At 37.6% G+C, this 23,050-nt stretch overlaps 1 protein-coding gene and 1 long non-coding RNA gene across 4 annotated transcripts in view; one reads left to right on the forward strand and one right to left on the reverse strand.

Moving 5' to 3' along the window:
- The window catches only part of SCP2 (sterol carrier protein 2), a 108,625-nt gene that overhangs the window by 57,064 nt on the left and 28,511 nt on the right, over window positions 1–23,050 (reverse strand). For all 3 annotated transcript variants that reach the window (XM_043461298.1, XM_043461297.1, XM_043461299.1), the window contains exons 6-7: window positions 17,251–17,377; window positions 3,948–4,011 (exon numbers count right to left, since the gene is read on the reverse strand). In XM_043461298.1, coding sequence (XP_043317233.1) covers window positions 3,948–4,011; window positions 17,251–17,377 — 191 coding nt within the window. The remainder of the gene's footprint in view (window positions 1–3,947; window positions 4,012–17,250; window positions 17,378–23,050) is intronic.
- LOC122436965 lies at window positions 9,275–14,670 on the forward strand. The gene is made up of 3 exons (XR_006268159.1): window positions 9,275–9,305; window positions 10,784–10,788; window positions 14,528–14,670. It is a non-coding gene; the product is annotated as an uncharacterized LOC122436965 (long non-coding RNA).

Genomic DNA, 23,050 nt, shown 5'->3' on the forward strand with positions numbered 1-23,050 from the left:
TGTTCATGGAAGGACCTAATCTGAAGCTGAAACTCCAATACTTTGGCCACCTCATGCAAAGGGTTGACTCGTTGGCAAAGACCCTGATGCTAGGAGGGACTGGGGGCAGGAGGAGAAGGGGATGACAGAGGATGAGATGGCTGGATGGCATCACCGACTCGATGGGCATGAGTTTGAGTAAACTCCTGGAGTTGGTGATGGACAGGGAGGCCTGGCGTGCTGTAATTCATGGGGTCGCAAAGAGTCGGACATGACTGAGCGACTGGACTGAACTGAACTGAATTGAACGGAGTTCCTAAATAAATGTACAGAGTCTTTAATAAAATGTCTACATTTTTCAAAATACATTTCCTTTCTGATCACTGCAAAGAAGAAACTTATTTTTACCCTGTTTGGTGCATCTAACAATATAACAAAATGTTTCAGAAATTGCTCTGGCAAAAACAAATAGACACAGTAGGGGAGTTTCCAAAAGCAAAATCCAACTGTTGTGAAAGTTAACAAGCAATTCCAGTGTTTAGAAACAAAGCCCATGTAACTCAGATCTGCACACTACTGTCTATACCTTTGCTTCTAAAGTTAACTTTGTCCATCACCAACTTTCAAAAAACGACTTTATTTAAGCCAGATCCTGTACTAGACGATGGGGATATAGACACAGTCCCTACTCTCAAGGAGCTTAGTCTGAACCCACAGCAATAAAAACACCATTCTAGTATGATAAATGCCATGATAGAAATGTTATACAAAGTGCCATGGGAGCAACAGGATATGCATCAAACCCAGATACCAAAAGGGCTTCCTTTCCAAGGTTGCAAATAAGAGGAAGTGGGAGACAGAGAATTCCTGGCAGAAAGGTCAGCACATGGGGCAGGAGACATGAACAGGATCAGATCATGAAAGTCTGGTATATAGCGTTTACATTTGATACTGAAAACAGTGAAGAACTTATAAAGGGTATTAAGCTGGGGAGTGACATGACCAGATTTGTATTTCAGTAAGAAGGCTGTGGAATAGAAAAGAGACAGTTAAAAGACATTACCAAAAGTAGGTAAATCAACTAAGAGATTAGGACAATAACTAAGGCAAGAAATGACAAGGGTTTGAAATAGGAAATTAGAAGTGAAAGATGAGGTGAACCAATGAATTCAAGAGATAGTAAAGACATAGAATCACTAGGATTTCATTCAACCCTGCTCATCTGCATCTCATATGGGACAGTGAGGAAGAAGGGAAAGCCAAGGATGACTTCTAGTTTTCTACCTTAAATCACTGGATATATGTTGACGTGATTCACCAAGAGGAAGAATGCTGACGGAAAAACACTATGGAGGGGAAATGGGAAATTCTGTATGGATATGTTGACTCTGAGGCACCCATGGGACATTTAAGTGAAGACAACTAGGAGAGAATTATAGACACAAGTCTGAAGGCTCAAGTGGCAGAAGCTACCCCTAATCCTATTATTTACTGATCACAGATTCTCACTGCCCTTAGGTGTTCTTATAATTTGTGAGGAAGCACTCGAGAATAGTTCTTAACTCAACCTTCTTAGAAATACAAGGTATTTCTAATGACTGATTAGCAAACACAGCTTTCTCTTTCTTCACTAGCCAAGCAAAATCTAGTGTAAGAAGTTAGCAACTGAAATAGAAGGCTATTCTTGGGCTGTTTCAATGAGTTCTAAATGATGAAGCTGAAATTCAGAGATAATATTTGCCTATTCAACAGAATTGAGGACTTAATAATATATAGCAGAGGATCCATGAGGACATGGAACTTATCCTTCTTGCTCACTGCTGTATCACTAGCAGCTTAAGGAGTGTCTTACATACAGCAAGCTACTGAATACATATTAGCTGAGTGAATGAAATTCCTTTAGAAGAATGCTGTAATGAGTGGATAAATGAGTGCCTGGTTAGGCAGGGAATTAAGTAAAAGAAAGACTTAGAAGCTTTGCTTCTCTGGGGAAAGTCAAGAGCTGAGCTTTGGAGCCTCAAAGCCAGGAACTACAGTACCGTCAATTTCTCAGTATGTTAGTACAGTTCCTTAACTGTTTGGGGAAGTGACAAGGACTTTTAATGGTTCTCCAAATTCTGAGGACAAAGAAGTCCGTTCTAGATATATATATATTTATCTATATTTATGAGCTTAAGACAGCTCATCCTAAGTGATATTCAGTAACAGCAAAGTTTGTTGAGCATATACTATGTTCCAATACCCTAAAGGGTACTTAAGATACAAAAAAGATACAGAGATATAATCTCTGCTCAAGAACTATCATCATCAGAGAAGAAAGATTTATAAATAAGATACAGTGTGATATGTTATAATAGAGGTATACAGATGGTACAATGAAGCTCATGAGAAAAAATAATTATGACCAGGAAGTTCTAAGAAAGTATTAGGAGAAGCAATGATACTTGGAATGGGACTTAATGAGTAAGTAGATAGTCATCAAACAAAAGAAAGACAAGGACACTTCAGGGAGAGCTAACACATAACTAAAAACACAGAAGCAAGCACTACAGAGGACACTTAGGAAATATCGAGCAATCTGGTGAAGAGTGAGATTGAGAGTAATCAGGGAAGAAGGAAATAAGACCAGTAAAGTAGAATGGGGCCAAATTATAACAGGTTATCTTAAATGAAGGAATTTCCATTTTATTAGATAAGCAAGGGAATTAACCAAAGCTTCCACAATACCCTTAGTTTCACAAAATACCCTCAGATTTAGGACATAGGATGAGGTATTACTTGTTAGTTAGGTATGCCTTGAATTCAAACACCAATTTAAAATCAGAAGAATGAGAAGAACATGAATGAGAAGTAGCATGAACTATTAGACATATGTGGTAATGATCCACTTGTGGTATAAAATGTTCCTTATCATAGTTTTACATTTATTAAACATGGTAAAATTTAATAGTTCAGAAACAATTTACTGAGCACCTATTATGTTCCAGACTCTGCACTAAACATTAAGAACATAAAGATAAGAGATGGCTCTTGTTCTCAAGAAGTTTATAGTCTAGAAGGAAAAATATAAACATTGTTTTGCCTCTATTTAGGATGATACTGAACAAGGTGCCCAATTTCAGTAAGCCTCATTTTCATCACCTATAAAATAAAAATAACTACCTTATAGGGTCCTTGAGAGGATTAAATGAAAATATACATAAGAGTACACAGCACAGTGACAGACAGTTGGCATTTAATAAAATTAGCCACTATTCTTTTATTGCCTAGTGGCATTGCTTTTGTAGAGATTCCAGTGGTAGGGCACAAATTCAATTCCCAGTGAACCCATTTTATTCAGCAACTCTTAAGTACATTGCCATGAGCCACACATTGCACTAGGCATTAGGGATTCAAAGATTAATTATCAGTAATACATATAATGTAATTTTATTTCAGACTATTTTTTACTATTCAAATCACCATATTATTCTATCAGAGTAAGAGTTAATGACATTAACATGATTAAAACACAAATAATGTAATATAAAGTCATTTAAACAACTACCAACACATGTTTTACAAACATTCTAATTGATGAAAACAAACTAGGAAACGTTTTAAAGAATGTTCTAAAATGGGGCCTGATTTTTTCCAATTAAAATTATTATAATAAATATCATTTAGTAGGGTTGGAACCAATGACAAATTACATCTTTTAACACAAGTCATTCACATTCTTTCTTAAAAGAGCCACTAAACTCAAATGGCATCCCAAATACTAAACAACAACAACAAAAATATGAACAGACCAAAATCTAAATTGAAAAGTAATCAAGAGTTTACTTGGGCACAAGCTTTTCCTAAGGAAAAAAAATTCGAGTTATTAATAACATCTTTGAGTTCTTGCATTTGCTTTTCAACTATAAAGTTGCATATTACATAAGCAAATAACCCAGATTTTCACTTCTTGTCTCTGAAATACTTACGGGTTATTAACTGAATGTTTATGATTTTTCCATCCAATTTTTGCAAAGTGTTCAAGTGTTGTTCCTATAAAGAAAGCAAACTTCTATTAGCAAGTTAATGACTTCCTGTTGTTTATTAACAATGTTGCAATGGAACTCAGTATCCTGCTAAATATTTCCACATGTTCCCCTGCACAGATATTAGTATTGAAAACTTCAACACTGACCCTTCAGATAAACATTTCTTTATAATTAAATGGGTATATTTAATGAATTGAATCAACTAATAAGCATATGATATGAAAATAGTTCAAACTGGCCTATTCTACCTAATACAACTAGGGTCTAGTTTCAAAAACCAGAAAATACAGCTTAGGACCGCAGTGGTTATAAGGCAGGAAAGCACTGCCAGCAATTCTTCAAGAAGTTCAATCCCAGTGCCAAAAGATCCCAATCCTCTGGACGAAGTGAATTTTACAATTCATAACTTCCAGGGCCTGATCTTCTTTTTCCTTATAATAAAGCAGGAGGGTCTGTTTCACCCTTGATAGTATACTTGTTTCAATGCTATTCTCTCAGAACATCACCAGCCCAGGTTGGATGCATGAGACAAGTGCTCAGGGCTGGTGCACTGAGAAGACCCAGAGAGATGGGATGGGGAGGGAGGCAGGAGGGGGGATCGGGATGGGGAACACATGTAAATCCACGGCTGATTCATGTCAATGTATGGCAAAAACCACTACAATATTGTAAAGTAATTAGCCTCCAACTAATAAAAATAAATGAAAAAAAAAAAAAAGCAGGAGGGTCTATAGAAGAGTTACAGTCTAATGAAAAAGTGTGTGCTTTTTAAATTAACAGAAAGTTTAGAGATTACTATCAGAAAACAAAAGCAAACATGCTAATGAAGCATGATCTACAAAAATTTTTCTTACTATTTTTAAGGAGACAAAACAGAATAAAATAGAGTTTGAATCCTCCATTGGAGCAGAAAGACCAAGGAAGGAAAAAGTCCACTGATTGGAGCTGATAATATTATGTTCATAGACAGCATGATAACGTGGAGAGTTCCCATTTCTGTTTTCTCTCTATCAAAGAGGGTAATCTTCAGAGCAGAAATGACACATATAATTAAGCAAATATTCTCTCAATTCTAATAAAAATGAAAGAAGGTAGAGACCACACTGGTTATTTCATACCAGTAACAGTAGTGAGTGCTCCAGAAGCAGATGGTATGAGTTCAGCAAGAACAAGCCATATCAAATTATTAATAATATCTTTTTCATATTGGCTAGTAGATCAAATGAAACATACCATCTAGATAAAAAAGACAAAATCTTTTTTTTTAATGCCTGAATTTTCTTTCTTAGTATTTATTTCATTTTTTGCTTATTTGGCTGTGCCAGGTCTTAGTTGCAGCATGCAGGATCTTCTAGTTACAGCATGCAGGATCTAGTTCCCTGAACAAGGATTGAACCCAGGCCCCCCAGCATTGGGAACATGAAGTCTTAGCCAGGTGGACCACCAGGGAAGTTCCAACAATGGAAAAAATCTTTAAGATCATCTTTTGTGACATGATAAGGAAATACTGTAATGCGAGGTTTATTTCCTTTTGGTTTTCAGGGGCTTGGGGGTGTTATTATAAATATGCAGGTTCTTCTGTCAAGTTTACATAACACTTGCTTAAACAAAGTTAAACAAATTTCTTTATGGCAAAACATTCAGAACCCTTACCATTGCATGTATATTATGACTGTCCAAAAGGGAGTTAAAGTACGAAGCATTTTCCAACTTAACTGACCATGTCATAAGAGCATTTTAAGAGCCAGCAGAACACAGAATCACTGATCAACAAAAGGCACTGATCAATGTAGTAACTTAGAGAAAAGTTTCTACTACTAACCTCTAACTTCAGCCATGCTCTGGGTAATATTTCTAAAAATTGGATTAGAAAATTAAAGTTATGATCATCAAATCTGAAACTGGGAGAGACTGCTACAACGTTGGATCCAAATAGACTTCGAAGAGATTTATCAATGAGATGGCTCAGAATATAATTAATTAAATGCCCAGTTCTATTCTTGAATACCCAAAACTGCCTAAGAAAAGGAGCAGCAACCATGAGAAAAGCTCTGAGGTTCTGTTCCACTATAAACTTAATGTGAACCACCAGTGTGATGCGATTACCAGAAAAGCTTACATGTGATCACAGTATAGGAATTAGTCTGGCGATGATGGGTAATGAAACAATTGTAACAGAGCCCAGACAAGTACAGACATTAGCATGCAGTCATTAGGAGGCAAAGGTTACTGCAATATCATTGGCCTCTCTGTTCATCAGGCACATGGACGTGCACTTCAGTAACATAATGCTGCTGCTGCTGCTAAGTCACTTTAGTCATGTCCGACTCTGTGTGACCCCATAAACGGCAGCCCACCAGGCTCTTCTGTCCCTGGGATTATCCGGCAAGAATACTGGAGTGAGTTGCCATTTCCTTCTCCAATGCATGCATGCATGCTAAGTCGCTTCAGTCATGTCTGACTCTGTGCAACCCTGTGGACAGCAGCCCACCAGGCTCTTCTGTCCACGGGATGCTCTAGGCAAGAATACTGGAGTGGGTTGCCATTTCCTTCTCCAGTAACATAATGAGAAACAGTTAAAGGAACAAGGTCCGGCTGGCTTCAGATATTTGATGGGCTATAAGGTGAAAGAGGCTTGTTCTATTAATATGAGTCTCAGAAGACAGAAACTATAGGGAGAGAGATTTGAGTTCAACATGAAAAAGGACACTGTAACAACTGGAATCACCCAGAAAAATGGAATGAGTAGTGTCTGTGGCAAGTTTCTTGTCACAGGAAGTACAAATGCTTTACAATCATCCATTAGAAGATTTATAAGCAATTCATACATGGATTTATAGGAAGAAGAGCAGCTAAACTATATAAAAGCACCTGGCATAGTGTCTGAAATAGGAGATATTCAATAGGTATTATGTCTTTCCTTCTTGTTTCCTTACTATGAGATAGAATTAATCTATACAAGGTAGCAACCCTTTGAAAAATATTCTGCCAGTCACTTACCATGTATTTATGAAGACAGGACACAGATAGAGGGCTTGCTGACTCCTGATTCTGAACTGCCAATTCACATTTTTGGTTGTTTTAAGAATATGCATGGTATAAGAAGATTTCAATCTCCTGGAATCAAACTTTGAAGCCACAAAAGTCTCCTGATTCTATGGCAGAATGTAAGCTACTACAAACATTCTTACATATTCATTTCTAGGACACATTCAAAAATAGCGATTTCAAGTGACAACTTAAAACTCTATGAAATTCTACAATTCACTAGAAATCTACTGGATGAAGAATAACATTTCGACTAAAATGCTATACATTAAACTTCAAATTTTAGACCAGAAAAAACTGTCCAACTACTCTGAGTAATGTAAAACTTTAGGAAAGATTGAAAGCACACCAAACACAGGATTTCCAGCTAGTCGAGGGCAATGGAAGCGGCCTAAATCTCCATATTCTCAAAAACAATACCAATAAACAAGAAGAACAAATAAAACTGCATAAAATCATACCCTCAGCATAACTAGACAAAAGAAAACACAAAACTTCAAATTACCTATAAGTGGAAAAAAAAGATAAAGGGGAAAAGTAACCAAATATCTGCCAGTAACTTTCATAGCAACAGCTCACACTTCCACAGGAAGCCTCCCAGGGAAGAAGGGCAGTCTGAAAACACTGCAGAGGGAAGGAGTGGGGAGTTAGTGGCAGGCTTACAATTGCTCTGAAACTATCACCCAGAAGAGAAAGACTCCCCCCAAGAGTGAAACACTTGTAGAAAAATGTTGAAATGCTGCTGCAAAAAGTGAAAAAAATGTTGCAATAGATCAAATCATGACTATAGGGAAGGGTGAAAAAAGTACAGGAGATCCATGGTGGTAATCTTCTGAAAGAATTAAAGGACACTTTCTCAACACCATTTAAAGAAAAAAAGGAAGGAAGGAACAAAGACAAACAAAGGAAAAAACAAAGTGGGGAGAGAGAGAGAAAGAAAGGAAGAAAAGAATGAAAGAGAAAATATATATATATATAATATACACATATATGAGAGAGAAATATTAAATATATATATGAGATCCTGAAGCCAGAATTGTACTTAACAGTATAATTACATCTCCTACAGTGGATTGTAGTGAGAATTAAATAAGATAATATGGGTATGGAAATTTACTCATTCATTCATTAAAAAAAAAACAGGTATTGAACATTTAAATATCCTAGAGACTGTAGGAAAAAAGAGGGGGAAAACCCTTTCTTCTGGCCAGATTACATGCCAACCACTGTTGCTAGGCTGGATGGCTTGAAGGTAGACAAAACAAACATAATTTCTACTTTCAAACAAGTTTATAAGAGAAATAAGGATAAGGAAGACAAAAATTAAACAAGTAAAACCACACACAATAATTATATGAATATAAATAGTGCTAAGTGCTATGAAGGAAAGCAATAGGAAGCTATATATGAAAAAGAATAACAGGAGGAGAAAAAAAAAAGAATAACAGGAGGGATCCACTTTAATTAGAATGATGAAGAAAAGGGCCTCTAAGATTAATTAATTACAGAATACCTGTTCTATGCCAGGCACTCTTCTAAGTAACAGTCAAAGAACAGGGAATAAAACAAACAAAAATCAGTGGAGCCCTTACAAAGAGTTGACAAATGAAGAGAAGCTAAAGGCAAAGGAGAAGAGGAAATATATACCCAACTGAATGCAGAGTCCAAAGATCAGCAAGGAGAGATAAGAATGCATTTCTCAGCAATCAATAAAAAGAAATAGAGGAAAACAATAGAATGGGAAAGACTAGAGATCTCTTCAAGAAAATTAGAGATACCAAGGGAACATTTCATGCAAAGATGGGCACACTAAAGGACAGAAACGGTAAGCACCTAACAGAAGCAGAAGGTATTAAGAAGAGGTGGCAAGAATACACAGAAGAACTATACAAAAAAGATCTTTATGACCCAGATAACCACGATAGTGTGATCACTCACCTAGAGCCAGACATCCTGGAATGTGAAGTCTAGTGGGCCTTAGGAAGCATCACTATGAACAAAGCTAGTGGAGGTGATGGAATTCCAGTTGAGCCATTTCAAATCCTAAAAGATGATGCTGTGAAAGTGCTGCACTCAATAGCCAGCAAATCTGGAAAACCCAGCAGTGGCCACAGGACTGAAAAAGGTCAATTTTCATTACAATCCCAATAAGGCAATGCCAAAGAATGTTCAGACTACTGCACAATTGCACTCATCTCACATGCTAGCAAAGTAATGCACAAAATTCTCCAAGAGAGGCTTCAATAGTATGTGAACTGAGATATTCACATACTGGATTTAGAAAAGGCAGAGGAACCAGAGAGCAAACTGCCAACATCCATTGCATCGTAGAAAAAGCAACAGAGTTCCAGAAAAACATCTACTTCTGCTTTATTGACTACACAAAAGCCTTTGACTGTGTGGATCACAACAGACTGTGGAAAATTCTGAAAGAGATGGGAATACCAGACCACCTGACCTGCCTCCTGAGAAATCTGTAAGCAGGTCAAGAAGCAACAGTTAGAACTGGACATGGAACAACACACTGGTTCTAAATTGGGCAAGGAGTACGTGAAGGTTGTATACTGTCACCTTGCTTATTTAACTTATATGCAGAGTACATCATGCGAAATGCTGGGCTGGATGAAGCACAAGCTGGAATCAAGATTGCCAGGAGAAATATCAATAACCTCAGATATGTAGATGACACTACCCTTATGGCAGAAAGCAAAGAGGAACTAAAGAAAGTGAAAGAGGAGAGTGAAAAAGCTGGTTTAAAACCCAACTTTCAAAAAATGAAGACCATGACATCTGGTCCCATCACTTCATGGCAAATAAATGGGAAAACAATGGAAATAGTGAGAGACTATTTTCTTAGGCTCCAAAATCACTGCAGATGGTGACTGCAGCCATGGAATTAAAAGACGCTTGCACCTTGGAAGAAAAGCTATGACAAATCTAAACAGCATATTAAAAAGCAGACATTACTTTGCCAACAAAGGTCTGTCTAGTCAAATCTACAGTTTTTCCAATAGTCATGTATGGATGTGAGAGTTGGACCCTAAAGAAATAATTGATGCTTTTGAACTATGTTGTTGGAGAAGAGTCCCTTGGACTCCAAGGAGATCAAACCAGTCACTCATAAAGGAAAACAGTCCTGAATGTTCATTGGATGGACTGATGCTGAAGCTGAAGCTCCAATACTTTGGCCAGCTGATGCGAAGAGCTGACTCACTGGAAAAGACCCTGATGCTGGGGAAGATTGAAGGCAGGAGAAGGGGACGACAGAGGATGAGATGGTTGGGTGGCATCACCGACTCGATGGACATGAGTTTGAGCAAGCTCCGGGTGTTGGTGATAGACCCGGAAGCCTGGTGTGCTGCAGTCCATGGGGCGGCAAACAGTCAAACAAGACTGAGTGACTGAACTGACTGAACTGTGGATTTCAATCAGTTGGAAGAGACATTCAAGAAATAAGAAAATATATATAGCCAGATTTTTATAAGTGCTATATAAAATGATAAAGCAGAAGATAGAGGATAGGCAATTCTGGGAATGAGGACGATGAAAGAAAGCAGAAGATGACATTTGAGCAAAGACCTGACGGAAGTAAGAAAGTTAGCACTGATATCTTAGGGTAGAGTGTTTCAGAAGTTGAAACAGCAAGGCTAAGGCCCTGCTTGAAGCAGCAATGTGCTTACTGTGTTTGAAGTTGGGGCAGAGAGGTGAAAGAAAAAAAAATGTAGGAGATGAAGTCAGAGAGATAATGAGGGTGGAAGGTCAGATCATATAGAAGTTTGTAGGCCATAATAAGACCTGAAGGTTTCGATTTGAGTGTGGTAAGAACACAATAGAGTTTTGAGCAGAGGAATGAAATGATCTAGTTTATATTTGAAAAGCACTGATCTGGACAAAAGAAAAAGTTGACTGTACAGGTGCATGTGCAGAAGCAGAAAAACTATTTAGGAGACTCCTACATTCCAGGTGAGAAATTATGATAGTCTGTACTACAGAAGAAGTGGGGGAAATATAGAGAAACATTTCTATTTCTCATATTTATAGATATTCTGAGAAATGAGTAAAAAGGTTTGCTGATATATTGAATATTGAGTACAAGAAAAATGAAAAATGGCTCTTAAGATTTTTTGTCATAGGCCCTAGAAAAGCGGAGTTACCATTTTCTCGATAGGAAAAACTTAAGGAGGAAACGATGGGGAAGGTGGAAGTTCAAGGAGACAATTAGTATTTCAGTTTCAGACCTATTAAATTTGAAAGATCTATTAGACATCCAAGCAGAAATACTTCTGTAAAGTGTTGTAGATATAAGATTTTTTTTAAGACCTAAACCATGAAAAGAGTTGACCTTGAAAGAATAAAGAGCACTGTAGCCAAAGAAAATATAAGACTGTGGTACAAGGAATAAGTTTGGCTTATTGAACACACTGAAAGGCCAGTGAGTTTACATATGGGAAGACTAGACAGCAGGAATTAAAACAAGAAATGGTTTTTAAACAGTCTCACTGTAATACAGTAATTTATAATATCAATACATACTTTGGTACCTGAATGCTATAGACTTAATTGTGTCTCAACTCACTTGTTGATGTCCTAACACCCAATGTGATGGTATTTGGAGATGGGTATTTGCAGAGGTATAGTAATTACGGTATACGAGGTCATGAGGGTGAGACTTTCCAGGAGGGTGAGAATCCTTAAAAAAAAGAACACAAAGAATTTTCTCTCTCCCTCTGTCTCTGCACCCACACAAAAGAACAGGTCATGTGAATACACAGTGAGATGGAGGTCACCTATGACCCAAGAAAAGAGGCTTCAGTATAATATAAACCCTATCATACATCTTGATTTTATACTTCCCAGCCTCTAGAGCTATGAGAAATAAATTTCCTTGTTTGAGCTACCCGGTCTATGGTATTTTCTATATCAGCGCAAGCAGACTAATACAGTGGAAATGGAGTTCTACTGAACAAAAATGTAAAATATGTGAATGGCTTTGGAACCATTCTAATTTCAAAGTTTGGAATATTGCTAGTGAAAAAGACTGAAGTGCCTTGAAGAAACCAAAGAAACTTTGAGGATGCTGCAGATGAGAGTTTACAAAAGGACAAAATCTTCCTGAAAACTGGAGAAAAGGAGACCCCTGTTACCATAGAAGCAGAAATAATACTATTATCAAAAGTTGTGTAGAAACTAAATAATAAACAAAATATTCAAATGCCACATGATTGATTTTTGCTGCTTATAGTAAAGTTTTATAATGCTATATTGCAGAAAGGACTATTAAATAAAAACAATCCAGGACTTCATAGTTTTGAAAATTCTCAGCCTCTCAAAGTGGTAAAAGATGCTAAAATTAACAAATAGTCTTTGAGCAAAGATCAAAGTCAGTTCACTGCCAGAAAAACACGATCCAAAAATGAAGCCCAGGTTGTGACAAATCTTTTAAGACTCAGAAAAATCAAAGATGATGCCTCAGAATACTTTTCATACAGAAAAAAAGCTCTCTAAAGAGAAAAGAGCTGTGCCTCACAATTCCTCTCAAAGGACTGCTAAGAAATTTAAGAAGGTTGCCCCTCAGCCATCTCAGAAAGGACCCAAAGAAATTTGCAGGTGTAATTTGTAGACGGGAGGACCCAACAAGTTTTTATGATAAAAAGGAAAGCCACAAAGTTTTTAAGGTAAAAATTATCTACAGAGAGGATTCCTAGGTGTTAGCATTCTATTTTTGACCTGGGAGGTAAATTAGGTTACAGATATGGGTTTTGGGAGAATTCACTAAGCTGTATATTTATGTTGTGTGCATTTCTCTGACTTGAGTTATAATACACAACAACAAATTTCATATTTTTAAGAAATGCTGGGCTCAGTCACCACCATGATTCCTTGATTCTTTGAGTCTGCACGTGAACATGTGAAATTTGAGACATCTGTTACATACACAAGCAGAGATGTGAAGATGAAAACTGGATATACAGGTATAGACTCCATCACTGACTATCCTAAGTTTGCCCCCCCCAACAAATGCATTACCTTGTTTTATTTTCTTCACAGCTACTAATCATTATTTGAAATTATCTTTACTTTGTTCATATGCTACTATCTCCCCCTACTAGAAATTTAAGCAAATACCACACATCTCACCTGCTTATTTGTTGCTTGTGAATGACTTCATTGATATCCCTAATTCTTTTTCCCTTTATGATCTGACTTTGCAGTTTCCTACCTTCAAAAAAGTAGAGTATATTTCCCTCTCTCTTGATTCCAAGTTTTTCATATGACTTGCTTTGGTCAAGTCTCAAAATGCCTTGCATGTTGCAGGTTACTCTTCTGCTTCTGCTGTGACTATGAAAAGGACATGCCCGAGGTGGCCCTCTGGTCCCAAGAAGAGGATGAGACACCCAGCCAAACAGGAGTAAAACGGAGCCTCCAACCAACCTACACTCATATGATCATCCCAGACAAAAAGAGCTGAGCATGATCTAGAGCCACTGCTGCTGCTGCTGCTAAGTCACTTCAGTCATGTTCGACTATGTGCGACCCCATAGACGGCAGCCCACCAGGCTCCCCCGTCCCTGGGATACTCCAGGCAAGAACACTGGAGTGGGTTGCCATTTCCTTCTCCAATGCATGAAAGTGAAAAGTGAAAGTGAAGTTGCTCAGCCACGTCCAACTCTTAGCGACCCCATGGACTGTAGCCAACCAGGCACCTCCGTCCATGGGATTCTCCAGGCAAGAATACTGGAATGTGTTGCCATTTCCTTCTCCACAGATCCACTGATTCCCAGTCAATCTACAAACCTGTAAACTCTGATAATAACCATTATTTAATAAAAACTGAATTTGGGAATAGTTTGTTACACAGCAATAGTTAACTGATATGCAGAGTTCCAAAGAATAGCAAGGAGAGATAGAAAGCCTTCTTAAGTGAACAATGCCAAGAAATAGAGGAAAACAATAAAATGGGAAAGACTAGAGATCCCTTCAAGAAGATTATAGATACCAAGGGACTATTTCATGCAAAGATGGGCACAATAAAGGACAGAAATGATAAGGACCTAATGGAAGCAGAAGAGACTAAGAAGAGGTGACAAGATTATATATAGGAACTGCATTAAAAAAAGGTGTTAATGACCTGGATAACCACAGTGGTGTGGTCACCTAGAGCCAGATATCCTAGAGTGTGAAACCAAGTAGGCCTTAGGAAGCAAAACTATGAACAAAGCTAGTGGAAGGGATGGAATTCCAGCTGAGTTATTTCAAATCCTAAAGATGATGTTGTGAAAAGTGCTGCACTCATTGCCAGCAAATTTGGAAAACTCAGCAATGGCCACAGAACTGGATAAGATCAGTTTCATTCCAGTCCTAAAAAAGGGCAATGCCAAACAGCATTCAAACTAAACCAAAATTACACTCATTCCACACACTAGCAAGGTAATGCTCAAAATCCCTCAAGCTAAGATTCACCTGTATGTGAGCTGAAAACTTCCAGACGTAGAAGTTACATTTAGAAAAGGCAGAGGAACCAGAGATCAAATTGCCAACATCCACTGGATCATGAGAAAAGCAAGAGAATTCCAGAAAAACATCTACTTATGCTTCACTGACTATGCTAAAGCCTTTGACTGTATGGATCACAAAAAAACTGTGGAAAATTTTTAAAGATATGGGAATACCAGAACACCTTACCTGTCTTCTCAAAAATCTGTAGGCAGGTAAAGAAGCAACAGTTAGAACTGAATGTGGAACAACAGATTGGTTCAAAACTGGGAAAGGAGTATACCAAGGCTCCATACCGCCGCCCTGCCTATTTAACTTATTTGCAGAGTACGTCACGCAAAATGAGGGGCTGGATGAAGCACAAGCTGGAATCAAGATTGCCGGGAGGAATATCAAAAACCTCAGAAGCAGAAGACACCACCTTAATGACAGAAAGTGAAGAGGAATTCAAGAGCCTTTGATGAAGGTGAAAGAGAGTGAAGAATTTGGCTTAAAATTCAACGGTCAAAAAACAAAAATCATGGCATCCAGTCCCATCACTTCACGGCAACTAGATGGGGAAAAAGTAGAAGCAGTGACAGGTTTTATTTTCTTGGACTCCAAAATCACTGTGGATGGTGACTGCAGCCATGAAATTAAAAGACAACTGCTCCTTGGAAGAAAAGCTATGAAGAACCTAGATAGTGTATTAAAGAGCAGAGGCACTGCTTTGCCAAAAAGGTCCACATATTCAAAGCTATGGTTTTTGTAGTAGTCAGGTACAGATGTGAGAGTGGCACCATAAAGAAGGCAGAGGGCTGAAGAACTGATGCTTTCGAACTGTGATGCTGGAGAAGACTCTTGAGAATCCTTTAGACAGCAAGATCAAACCAGTCAATCCTAAAGGCAATCAAGCCTGAATATTCATTGAAAGGACTGATGCTGAAGCTGAAGCTCCAATACTTTGGCCACATGATGCAAAGTGCCAATTCATGAGAAAAGACCCTAATGCTAGGAAAAACTGAGGGCAAAAGGAGAAGGAGGGAACAGAGGACAAGACGGTGGGATGGCATCGTCGACTCAATGGACATGCGTTTGAGCAAACTCCAAGAGATAGTGAAGGACAGGCAAGCCTGGCGTGCTGCAGTCCAAGGAGTTGCAAAGCATCAGACACAACTGAGCGATTGAACAACAGTACTTCTATATTTCAGTGCCTAGAACAATGCCTGCAATACAGTAAGAGCTAAATATTTTAAATAAATTATTTAATTCAAAAGGAAATGGACAAGAAATAGCCAAAGAGGTAAGGAAAATCAGAAGAATGATGTGTCACAAATGCCCAGAGAAGAATATGTTTTAAGAAAGAAGTGATCAAAAGGGACTAATGGTGTTGAGGTCTATTAAAACAGTACTGAGAAGTATTTACTTCCTATGGCAATGTGGTGATCAGTGGTAGCATTGAGAAAGAGCAGAATCCAGACTGGAATGGACGGAGTTTAAAATGGTAACAAATAGCTACAAGGAAGAAAATTCCATGGCCCCAAACTATCAGTCTCCTCTATGCCATCCTACCATTTTTCCTTGAAGATTTCTTTCCTTGCTGATTACTTGATCTTGGTTATCAAACCTACAGTATTTTTCCTGCAAAGAACAGGAATGTTGTACTTTCAAACACAACTATTTTCTTTCTCATCTCACAGAACACAGGGTCATATAATAAAATTTAAAAAAAAAAAAAAACTCTTTCTACACTATCCCATGCTTTAACTAACTGGCTAATGCAGATCAATCACTGATCATCAGTCAAAAAGCTAGGATACTCACCTACAAAATAAAAATCAACTATGCAATTTAATTCTCCCAAAACATTATGTGACTTCCCTGGTAGTTCAGCGGTTAAAAATTCGCCTACCAATGCAGAGGACATGGGCTCCATCCCTGGTCTGGGAAGAGTCCACATGACAAGGGGCAGCTAAACCCATGTGCCACAACTACTGAAGATTCACATGCCCCAGAACCTATGCTTCACAAAACAAGAGAGGCCATCTCAGTAAGAACCCTGTGCACTGAACTAGAGAGTAGCTCCTACTTGCCAAAATAAGAAAAAGCCCATGCAGCAAAGAAGACACAGTAAGACACAGTAGCCAAAAATAAATTAATTAATTTAACTAAATTTAAAATAAAACACTATGGATTGACAAATGATGATGGACTCTTGATGGATTCAAGTACTGAGAATACTGTACTCAGAACTGATAAGCCTCAATTTATAGTCCATGGTTGATTTATGTTATTTTTCCTATTTCAGTGTCTTGTTTTGGAACATCCAAGGTATTTCCAATATGATCTCATTTGTATAAATACTTTACAACTAAATTCAACAAATACTATTTCAACTTAATTGAAAAACCATTTCATATTTTATACAAACTGGCATCCTCCACAGTTCCTTAATAAATACATGTGTGTTAGTCTCTCAGTCGTGCCCGATTCTTTGCAATGCCATTGACTGCGGCCCACCAGGCTCCTCTGTCCATGAGATTTTCTAGGCAAGGATACTGGAGTGGGTTGCCATTTTCTTCTCCAGGGGATCTTCCCAACTCAGGGATCAAACCTTGGTCTCCTGCACTGCAGGCAGATTCTTTACTGACTGAGCTACAAGGGAAGCCCTAATAAATACATGTATATAATTAAAAATAAGCCTTAAAGTTTTTTAACATACCATATTTTTCCATGTGCTCTTTTCCAGCACTCCCAAACATCTGAGGAGCAACTGGGTGGGCAGATAATCCATACTTATTGATCAGGACTTCAAGATGTTTATCAACTGGATTAGTCCTATTTGGAGCCTAAGAGAGGAGAAAAAAAATTTTAATAAGTACTCAACATGATACATATCTCTTTTCAACTATTAATTAGAAGTGCGGAGTAAACCAAAAATTTTCAGTATGATTAAAATCAGTCATTCAATTAAAAATAAATAATTTTTAAGTAAAAAAAAAAGAAACATGTATTAAGAATCCCATTATGTGCAAATAACTGTTCAATGTTCTGGGGATAAAACAATAAACAAAACAGATAAATTCCCTGCTCATCTAGCATTCATATTTGAAGGAAGAGGGAACAGAAAGTAATGAGGATGAAAATGATTAAAATGTAAATAATAATGCTATAACAAACTCAAATAAAGGGATAAAGATTGAAGGTGGGAAGTGGTATGTTATAGAAAATAGTCTAAGGAGATAACATTGATAAAGTGACATTTCAGCAGGGATGTGAAGGAGTACGAGTAAGTCATTTGGTGAAGTTGGGGAGAGGAGCATTCTAGGCAGACAGAACAGCAAGAACAAAGTCCCTAAGGCAGGAGCAGGTTTGGGTATTTGAGAAGTGAATTACGATTAGGATAAAGTGATACTCAGAGTGCAATCACATCTGTTTCCATGGCTCTAGAATAGAGATACACAGTTCCCACTGCAAATATTTTACAAAGGGGAGGCTGTTTCTTCCAGTTTACCTACTAGACTATGAACACCCAGAACATATGAATTCTTCATAAACGTCTGTATATGTATCCAGTGCCTAGCATATGCCCTGCTATATAGTTAACATTCCATAAATAACTGTTGAATGAAATTAATTAATTAGGTCCACAAAGAGGTTCTAAAGCAAATGCTATGAAAAGATTAAGTAGACATATGAAAAGACATCTTTTCATATGTCTACTTACTAAGTAATTATTAATAATTACTAATTATTACTAATAATTAGTAATAACACCATTAATTATTAAAGAAATGCAAATCAAAACTACAATGAGGTACCACCTCACACTGGTCAGAATGGCCATTATTAAAAAGTCTACAAATAACAAATTCTGAAGAGGCTGTGAAGAAAAGGGTACCCTCATACCTATCCCCTGTTGGTGAAGATGTAAGTTGGTATAGCCACTGTGAAAAACACTATGGAGGAGTCCTAGAAAACTAAGAACAGAACTACCATATAATCCAGCAATTCACTACTAGGAATATACCCAGACAAAACTATAATTCAAACAGATACATGCACTACTATGTTCATAGCAGCATTGTTCAAAACAACCTTATGTCCATCAAAAGATGAATGAATAAAGAAGATGTGGTACATATGTACAATGGAATACTACTCAGCCACAAAAATGTGTGAAATAATGCTATTTGCAGCAGCAACATGGATGTAACTACAGATTATCATACCAACTGAGATAAATCAGAAAGAAAAGACAAATACTATGATTCCACTTATATGTGGAATCAAAAATAGGGTGCAATGAACCTATCTACAAAACAGAAACAGATTCAAAGAACTAGAGAACAGACTTGTGGTTGCCAAGAGGGAGGGGGGAGGGAGAGGGATGGACTGGGAGTTTGGGGTTGGTAGAGGTTACGTTTATAACAAGATCCTAATGTATGGCACAGAGAACCATATCCAGTATCCTGTGATCAGTCATAATGGAAGATAACGTAAAACAGAGTGTCTATATGTGCATAACTGAGTCACTTTGCTGTACAGCAGTGATTGGCGAAACATTATAATCAACTAATTGTGTGTGTTAGTTGCTCAGTCGTGTCCAACTCTTTGTGATCCCATGGACTATAGCCTGCCAGGCTCCTCTGTCCATGGAATTCTTTAGGCAAGAATACTGGACTGGGTCGCCATGCCCGTCTCCAGGGGATCGTCCCAATTCTCCAATTTAAAAAAACTCAAAAAAAAAAAGATTAAGAGGGATTTCTCTGGTGGTCTAGTGGCCAAGACTCCACACTCCCAATGCAGGGGGGCCAACTTTCATCCTGTCAACTACAAACTGGCACTTGCCAAAAGCATTTGCCAGCAACTGAACGACAATAACAAAGGCATTTGCCATCTGTCTCTGTGGAGACTGAACCTGTGCTGCTGCATCTGTCAACCTTTAACACCTCCCCTAGAGGGAGTGTAGGGTGGAGTGAGGCACTCTGTGCTCCAGAGAACTTGTTAAAACAGATGTTTAGATAGTTACATCTTTTCAGATGATCCCAATCTGTGCATCTCTTCATATCTAGAAAAGCACTAAATCCCTTCAGGGTGACATCAGCTCCTCCTGACCAGCAGAAAGCCTTTTGTAAAGTAAGCGCTTGCCTGCATTGAACTCCCACTTCACCGAAATCATATATTGACCTTGTCCGACTGCCCCTTTGGAGCAGTCTCTCAGAGCTATCTGAGGTACCCCCTCTCCTGGGCTGCAGTCCTGATTTTGCCCCAAATAAAACTTAACTCAAAACTCTCATATCATGCATCTTTTTAGTCAACAACCCCTAGTCAGGGAACTAAGCCCCGCATGCCTTAACGAAAAGAGCCCACACACTATAATGAAGATCAAAGATCCTGTGTCCAGGGTCTAAGACCCGGTGCAGTGAAACAAATGAATAAATATAAAAAATAAGATTAAGAAAGAATAGGCTTACACAAGGAAAATTAGTTAGTTAGATATGATAAGCAACTTGCCAATCCAAAGGATAAAGATAAAATGAGTTGATAAATGGGTCCCGTGGAATCTGTGAACACAGAAATCTTTAAAATAAGTATATAAAATTATGTTTGGATTTCCATCAGTGGAAAGTTTTTCTGTCAAAAGAAATCTAAAAAAAAAATTTTTAATACGGAAAATGTTCATATCTATGTTGAAAGGAATGTTAATGAAAACAATCATATACACTTCTGCTTCTAGCCATGATGGACTATAGAAACCAAATTTATCCTTCTATCAAACATTTAAAAACCTGAGCAAAAAAATAAAAACCTGAGCAAAATATACAAAGTGACTGTTTTCAAACAATGGACAACATAAAGCCTAGTACAGGGATCTCTGAAAGAACTCACAGAGAACAGTAATGGAGAGAACAGAGGGAGAGCTCTCTGAAAATCTGAAGAGAGCTCCCCTTGAGTATTTAGTGAATCTAATCAACACATGAATATGAGGAAACTACTAAGACCAGGGAAAGAGTCACTGAAAAGGAGAAGGCACAATAATTCCCAATGTTCCCATAGGGCCAGGAATAGTTTTATTCTCAAAACCACAATGGAAAGATCTCCTAACACAAAGAGCATCAATGGAATCCTGAGGTTACTGCTTGAATAGCAGCATCAGTTCAGCCTTGGAATGATAATGACTGTTCTGAATTCTGCCTAACAAAACATAAAAGCAAATCTCAAATGGATCAAACCACTTCTAAAAAACAACTATCCCAGAACAAACTCCTAAATAGTTAATGGAATATAAAAATTCCATTAACACCCAACAGAGTAAAATTCATAATGTCTAACATTCAATCACAAGTTATGAGGCATGCAATGAAATGAAGAGTACAACTTGTAAAGAGTGGATTAATCAATCAATAGAAATGATACAGATGACAAAATTGTTTTAATGTTAAAGAATTACTATAAATAAACTCCACTAAAACAATTACTGTTAGGGGAAGCACACTGACTGAAACCTCCCACTCTGGCCAGGCACCATAGTAATCATTTGTGTGAGTTATTTTATGACAGGAGGTCCTGGTAAGGAACACAGAACTAATAAGCCACCACTAGCCGGAAGAGTTTAGGAAAAGTCAAAAGGAGACACATGGTAATGTGTCTGACCACCTCCCAGAATCCTTTTCACTGGCATCCATCTTGACTGACCAATGCGAGCACCACCAGGAAAGACTCTGAGTCAGAAGGATAGACCAAAGACAACCCGGAAACGAATCCCATCACCATAAAACTTGAGACTGCGAGCCACATGGCAGAGCAGTTCTCCTGGGTTCCTTTACCCTACTGCTCTATACCTGTGCACCCTTTCCCAATAAAGTCTTATTGCTTTGTCAACAGGTATGTCTCCTCAGATAATTCATTTCCAAGTGTTAGACAAGAGCCCACTCTTGGGCCCTGGAAGGGGTCCCTTTCCTGCAATATTACTATAAACATACTCCATTTGTTCAAGAAGGTAGAAGAAAGCATGAACATGACAAAGAAAAATATGGAAGATACAAAAAAGAGTCAAAAATTTTTTAGAGATAAAATATACATTGTCTGAAAAGTAAACTCAGTGAAATTAACAGATTAAACAATGCGGCACAGATTAGCAAACCCGAGCAAGTAACAAATTAAAACATAAGGAGGAAAAAAAACTCGAAAAAAATGAACAAGATCAGTGAATTGTGGAACAACAATCAAGAAGTTTAGAGATATTATAATTGGGGTCAGGAAAAGAGAAGATGGAGAGACACAAAAGAAAAAAATATTTTAAGCCATAATGGATGAAAAATTTTCAAATCTGATGAAAACTATAACTCACATAGCCAAGAGCCTCAACAAACCCCAACAACACAAAACACAATAAAACTACACCAAGGTACATCATAATAAAACTGTTCTAAACCAGTGAGAAAGAAAAATACTAAAAGTAACCAAAGTAAAATATACATTAAGTATAGGCGAACAAAAACTAAGAATGAAAACAGACTTTAAAATGAAAGCCAAAATGACAGTGAACCAAGAAAAAGTAAAGCTGACAGAGAATTCTGTACTCAGCAAATGTATCTTTCAAAAAAAAAAAAAAAGGTAAATAAAGACCTAGTAGAACATACAGACATTGAGAGAATATATCACCAGCAAATCAATACTATATGAAATGGTAAAGCAGATTCTTCAGGCAGAGGAAAATAACCCTAAAGGAAATTCTGGATCAATAATAAAGGAATAAGGAGCACTGAAAATGATAAACATGTGGAAAAAATATAAGAATTCTTTCAAATAATTCTTTGAAAGAATAAAGAATTCTTTCAAAAAACAATTGATGAGGGACTTTCCTGATGGTCCAGTGGCTGAGAATTTGCCTGCCAATGCAGGGAACCGGGGTTCGATTCCTGGTCTGGGAGGATTCCACATGCCTTGGGGTAACTGGGCCCATGTACCGCAACCACTGAACCTGGGCTCTAGAGTCCATGCTCTGCAACAAGAGAAGTCTCTGCAATGAGAAGCCCACATACTAGAGAGTAGCCCACGCTCTCTGCAACTACAGAAAGTCCACGTGCAGCAACGAAGACCCAGTGCAGCTATAAACAAAATTTTTTTTAATTAAAATTAAAAACAATTGACTATTTAAAACAAAATCAGTAACTGATGTGGGGTTTATAACATGTATAGTAAAATGTGCTTCTAGGAAGAGGCAACCAAAAAAATACTTCGTAAGATTCATGTAACATACTATAGTGACAGTCATAACATTACTTAGAGGGGGTTTGTGAATAAGTTAAAGATGAATGTAAACCCTAAAGAAACCACTAAAAGCAAAGCTCCAGAGGTATAGTTAATATGAACATAAAACTGACAAAATAAAATTATAAAGAATTCTCAATGAACAGAAAAGAAGACAAAGAGGAAAAAAAGAATAAAGAAGATATTGAACAAAAGAAAACAAGTAGAAAGATGGTAGATTTAAATCAGTGGTTTCCTAGTAAATA

This window comes from Cervus canadensis, chromosome 2 (assembly GCF_019320065.1).
Source record: "Cervus canadensis isolate Bull #8, Minnesota chromosome 2, ASM1932006v1, whole genome shotgun sequence".
NCBI lineage: Eukaryota > Metazoa > Chordata > Mammalia > Artiodactyla > Cervidae > Cervus > Cervus canadensis.